Genomic DNA, 6,181 nt, shown 5'->3' with positions numbered 1-6,181 from the left:
TGGCAGGATATGTTATTCCGAAGACTCCGAACAGTAAGTGACAGGTTTCGTTGGCCCTTGGCACCCTTTTCAAGAGTTGAAGCCAATTGGGTGGTATATGAGACTCTTGTTGCGGTGCCCAGTTATTCTGTTCCAATCTCGGATGCCCTAAACTGAGGACAGACACCATTCATGGAAACCTTTAGATCTGGTACTGGAGCCCAAAATATGGTCCTGTGCAGGCAGGCGGCTCGCTGGATGCTCTTCTTAGGTGTGAGATAAAGGGAAACTTACAGGAGGCAAAATAAGGGAGAAAGTATGAACAACCCCCCCCCCCACCACCGCCCCTGCTCAATAAGTTGCACTAGATTTTATGTAATACAACACTTTATTTCCCCTGTTCCTTTCGGCTTCCTTTCCTTTTTAAGCTCTTGCCCATTATGTCACTGTCGGTTGAGACACTCAGTAACTTGTGGAATGTAACTTGCACTATTTATTTTCATTGTTAAGACTTTATCATTCTTATACAGATAATAGTTGAAACATTTGTTTAGCGAGGCAGAAACTAGCACAATGTTCAAACCGTACACGATACAAGGTAGAGCACAAGTCCATCAACCAGATTTTTCTTGACAAAATGTTACTTTCTCTTCAGGAGCTATGTTGCATTCCTTAGAATGAGATAATTTGGTGGGAAAGTTGACATTTCCAGATGAAAATCTTGGTAATGAAAATTCCCATTAATGTTAAAATCATTTGACGTCTCGAAACAAACTCTTGAGTCATTTGACTGTTAATTTCCCTCCTTTGCCCCTTCCTTCCCTCTGCAAAAAGTCCTGCTTATTTTCGTAAAAGTCACATAACTATTACAGTGTTTGTGATGGTTTTTAAATAAATGGGAGGGGCTGTTCACTTAATATGTATGAGGACATTTAACTAACCCTAATCTGTCTAGCAACCAGCCAATATGATTATTGTATATGGCCAGCCATGTCACTCCGTAAGCAGTTATTTTTCTTGGAGTTTCAATAGTAAGGATTCTCAAACCACACACAAAAGGAAATTCGATGCACCTTCTCCTAATGATTTTAGCATCATTATTCAAACAAATGTTCAGAGTCTGTTACCTGATAAACACGCTTTATACTGTATCCAGCCAGTAAATCATTATACATGAACGTGTTCAATCCAGTATCGATCTTGAGAAATTTGCAAAAATAAATTGATTTCTCCATTTAGCGATGGGAACAGTTTCATCTAAAACTGTTCTGGATCAGATTAACTATGCCCGTGATTCAATGTATACAGTGTTGGGTGTAATTATCTTTTTATCAATCTCATTTACGAATCAGTCATCTTTGTATCAATTGTGATGCAGGGTGAGGGTGTAATGAAAGGAGAACAGGGTTGGAGTCAGGTAAGAAGTGAAAGAAATCTACCGGATGTGGAGTTGACCAGAGGAAACGTATGAAATAAAATGAGCAAGATAGGATATGATAGGATCCTGAGGCTGAAGGGAGCGCTAGATAGAACAAAGAGAATATTTTATATGCTTTTCACTTCTATTTTCTCATGGTTATTTTATACCTATTATTGTCTTGCGTTAATATTCTGTAAATAGTTCCTGGATATCTTCAGAAACCCATCCTGTGGTCACAACGTAATTTCCTCCTCTTACTTTGCAGTAACCATCACTGTTGGAGGAATGCAGCATTTGCTGGGTCTATACGACACTGCGGGACAGGTACGGAAGAGGCTGCCTATAACATTACTCAAACTTACTATAACATGAGCAATGGGGTAAACCGTAGTCTTGTGTTCCTGCTTCTGAAAATGTGAGAAATCTGGTCCTGCAAAGGAATGTGGTGTCATTTTCATTAGAAGTGCTTCATTTAGAATTTAATTTGTCATTCTGTTTTAGGATTCATGTTCACCATTCCCCAATCCCACTCTCTCACATACATGCCGATCAATTTGGTCAAATTGACATTGCCTCAAACAAAAGGATAGTTTGCCCCAATTATTGAGACACCGAATTGCTTTCTGTGCCGTTAGCATCAGCACGTTGTGATGTCCTCCCGACGTGAAAGTTACTTCATAAATATTGTATAAGCATCAATATATTTGTATTGGATCAGTTAAGAGATTAACATTCTACTGAATCGCAGAATTCCAAACCCGTTGAACCCGATTTCAGACGTTTTTTTTTTTGCTCGTTGCAAAATCACCCGATGCCAATATATAATGCCGGCTCAAGAGAAGTAACATTCAGCTCAACGGAATGACGCGAGGGATAGATAGAATTGATGGGTTTATTCAAATCGCATGCAAATAAAGCACACGATTTTATGCATTTTTTTAAAAAATCTGTAACAAAGCTTATGAGCACTACGCTTTAATGCTTTTTTAAAAAAAAAACGGACCTAATCAATCACTTTATTGGGTTGTTTATTTCACGGCCGAGATAGATTCTGTGATTTTTTAAATAATGTATCAAAGTGGCCACTGGAGGGCTCTAGAATTACTCCCATTCCTTCCCTTATCTTCATTACCTTCATCCCTTCCTGATTCGTTCCGACGCACATATTGAACCTATAGATCATCAAAGGTCTCCTCTCATTCCTTGTGTTCTTGTTCAGGAAATTGCGTTCTTTCAAAAAATACTGTATTAATACAACATCACATTAATAAAGAAGCCAATCGATTGGCCCAGCATTGAATTCAGTCTGTGAGTGGTAGTCCATTTGGATTGCTTTCTTAGCTAGCTCAATAATTGTGCAGTAATAGAATACTGACTGTAGGGGAGGCTACAGTAGATACAAATTGTGATTTTTCTGCTTTTATCTTACTCTAGGAGGACTATAACCAGCTGAGACCGTTCTCATACCCAAACACTGATGTGTTCTTGATCTGCTTCTCTGTGGTAAATCCTGCGTCTTACCACAATGTGCAAGAGGAGTGGGTGCCTGAACTGAAAGCATGTATGCCACATGTGCCTTATGTACTGATCGGGACTCAGGTAGGTTTCCTTTTTTGCATTTTGACAGAAGTGGAGGCCGTCCCTGAACCTAGAACCGCAGCTCTGTCAATTCAGAGTTAAAGGTCGACAACCCGGCCTTCCAATAGTTCTGTTTTTTATCAACTGAAATAATGAAGTTAAATCTTTTCTGGACAATCTGTGTCTCAGTGTTCACATTCATCACTTGGGCAGGAGATTTGGGACTCTTTGCTCTCGACAAGAGTACTATAGATTATGGTCTGGCACAAGACTCAAGTCCCTGGATTGAGTGCTAGCTGCTTTTGTGGATGCATATATGTGATTCTGCCTTTGGTTATTCAAAATCATTTGGCATGCACGTGGCCGGCACCTGGACCTGTTGGGGACCTACTTAGTCCCCAACCCACTACCCGCTGCCTCCTCTCGACCAGCTCTGGCCTCCTGCATGTCGCTCGTGCCCTCCGTTCCACCATCGGTGGCTACACTTTCAGCCACTACGCCCGGAAACTCTGGAACACTCTTCTTCTATCCCATCGCCTTGTCCCTTTGTTTCCCCATCTTCAGATTGTACCTGAAGACCATCCTCTTCGACCATACTTGTGGTCAGGGTTGTTGTGTTCCACCACTGTCAAGTGCTCTGGGACACTGCCCTGAATGAGGGGCACTATATAAATGCAAGTTGTTGTTCTTGTTGTTCTATAAACCCGTTAGTATATTATTGTTGACCAATATGCAAGCTAAAGTCCCAACCAATACTTTGGTTACCACCACTACAGCATTTCAAAATGGATTTGGAAAGTATAATAGCATCCCACCCCATGTGTTTTCAGATTGACCTAAGAGATGATCCCAAAACACTGGCGCGATTAATTCATATGAAGGAGAAACCTATCACATATGAGCAAGGAGTCAAGTTGGCAAAGGAGGTAATGTTTCTTCAGAGGTTTCAGTGTTAAACACATGTCTAAAGGGTTGCGAAATACTTACTCACTCGAGCACTTGCTTTATCTGGGACTGTCTTTATTTGAAATGTGTATTAATAATAGAGCCAGCTGGCAAACAGACAATATAGATAGAGAGTGGGGACTGTGGGAAACTTTTAGAGTTTCAGTCTATAAAAGATAGACTGGTGATGATATTGAACTAGTATTTTCATTATGCAGGTAAAGGATGGGACAAGGACACGGGTGCTGATTTTTTATAGACTAAAAAGAGTCCTGATCTGGATTTCCCAACTTGCACAGCATTTTCAATTAACCTTACAGTTGGCACACATTATTAACACACTGATCATCTGATAAATTTAGTTTGCAACCTGTCCTTGTAGAAAAACACATGACTACAATATGCATTATTGTCCTTCTGTGCAACTAGCTAATTCCGAATGTGTACTAAACCAGTGGATTTCTTCAGTTGAACTACATTCTAATTTTTTTGTGCTGGACTTTAAGCCAGGGGACTTGGAGGCTGTAATATATTGCAATATGTGCTAGAACCAATATGGGAGAACTCCCCATTATAACGCATTTCATTATAATAAGGGTTTGTTTAATATCGGGTGTGGACTCTGGTGTTTCCTTACCAAAATAAAATCCAAAATGCAAGCAGAAAGCCAGCTTGCTTCAAACCACCAGCGAGCTTCTTGTGTGCTATAAAGATGGCCATCAGGTCACCCCCAAGGTCACTTCCTGTACCTTGATCTTGTATATGCATCGTATTTTCATTTAACCGCTAGACGTTATTGCGTACGCGAGCACATAAAAGTCCCCCCCGCAAAAAAAGGAGCAATGTACACTTATTGATTGAAAGCAGAGACCAAGTTAAACATTTCAGAGAAACGGCCCAAATTTTTTTATGCTATTTTTTGAATTATTTTTTTTCTCTCTCCTCTTCCCGTCAGATTGGAGCGCAGTGTTATTTGGAATGCTCGGCGCTCACACAAAAAGGCTTAAAAGCCGTGTTCGACGAAGCAATCTTGACCGTTTTCAACCCCAAGAAGCGGAAAAGAGGCTGTCCCAAGTGTCGTGTGTGCTGTGCAATTATATGAGGCCAATCGAGAGGACAAAGGAGGACTGTTGCAAAAAAAAGATGAATTCCGATTGACTTACGAGAGAGAGAGAGAGAGAGAAGCTGACTGTGAAATTTTAAGCTGCTTCTTACTGGACATTTTTGGCAAGGAAAAATTGTTCCGTCAATTTAATGAAGAGACGGCGAATGGGTCCACAATAAGGAGTCAGCTGCAGCAGTGGACTTAACTTTAAACTATCCAACCTCACGAAAAGAAAGTCATCATAGTTTACTGCTAACTACTACTCTTTGTGTTTCAAATTGCCTCACCTGCATCTTTTGCCATGCCTTGCTGAAAAGCACTGAGCCAATGTTAAGGTGGTCTTATCATTACTGGCACCGGTGTGGTTAGAGGACGTCAGAGGAGGTGGAGAGGAACAGGTAAAGGTGCCAGACAGAACAGGCTTGAAGCACTGCAGTGGAGCTTTTCGTTCAGCTTTTTCGTGGCCTTATATACAGCTAAATACGAGCATCAATATTACCAGTTTGAAAAGCTCAGTGGCATCCGTTCGAGCAGTGCTTCCCTTCCTATGGTTAGATGTCTGACTACTCATTTCATGTGAGAATTGTCGTCGTGTAAGTCAATTTCAGTGCGAGCAGTTCTTTCAGAAGCACAGTTGTAGCCACCGCACAGTAAAACTGTTCCAAAGAGCAACGTGGAAGAAAAACACACCAGCACTACATTTCTGTTTGAAGGTCAGGCTTCGAAACAGGATGGTGAATGTCCTTGCTTTCATACCTCCGTAGCAAGCTAACAACCAGCTTTCATGCTCTGTGTAGCTGAGAAGCAATGAAAGTTAATGCCCGTTGATAGCTTGCATATCACTTGTGAACCATTCAGCTTATAGGCAAGTGTTAAGCAGCCTGAGGTGACGGGCAGCTTTTTATGTAGATATTAATTTTTTAAAGCAACTAATATAAGCTCCTTATATTTGACATAAGCAGGAAAATAACAAGTCTTAGGGACTTTTATTTTTTTAAATCATAAATCACTGTACATGACTATAGCCTGACCTGCACAGAAGGTGGATTCAGGGGCAAATACTGGACCCATAGTCTGTAAAATCACTACACCAAAGTTTATGTAGAATCACATAGAATTATACAGCACAGAAGGAGGCCATTCGGCCCTTTGTG

General features: G+C 40.8%; 1 protein-coding gene across 1 annotated transcript; it reads left to right on the top strand.

Moving 5' to 3' along the window:
• Positions 1-1,664: 1,664 nt before the first annotated feature.
• Positions 1,665-6,181, top strand: rhoj (ras homolog family member J; the record flags this gene model as incomplete). The annotated part of the gene is given in 4 exon segments (XM_007903842.2): positions 1,665-1,723; positions 2,834-2,998; positions 3,808-3,903; positions 4,878-6,181. Coding segments are annotated over 4 exon segments (467 nt in total), but the record flags the coding sequence as incomplete, so codon positions are not given.

The sequence above is a fragment of the Callorhinchus milii genome, unplaced genomic scaffold (genome assembly GCF_018977255.1).
Source record: "Callorhinchus milii isolate IMCB2004 unplaced genomic scaffold, IMCB_Cmil_1.0 Scaffold9, whole genome shotgun sequence".
In the NCBI taxonomy this organism is placed as follows: domain Eukaryota; kingdom Metazoa; phylum Chordata; class Chondrichthyes; order Chimaeriformes; family Callorhinchidae; genus Callorhinchus; species Callorhinchus milii.
This window is presented reverse-complemented; position numbering and strand designations above follow the sequence as displayed.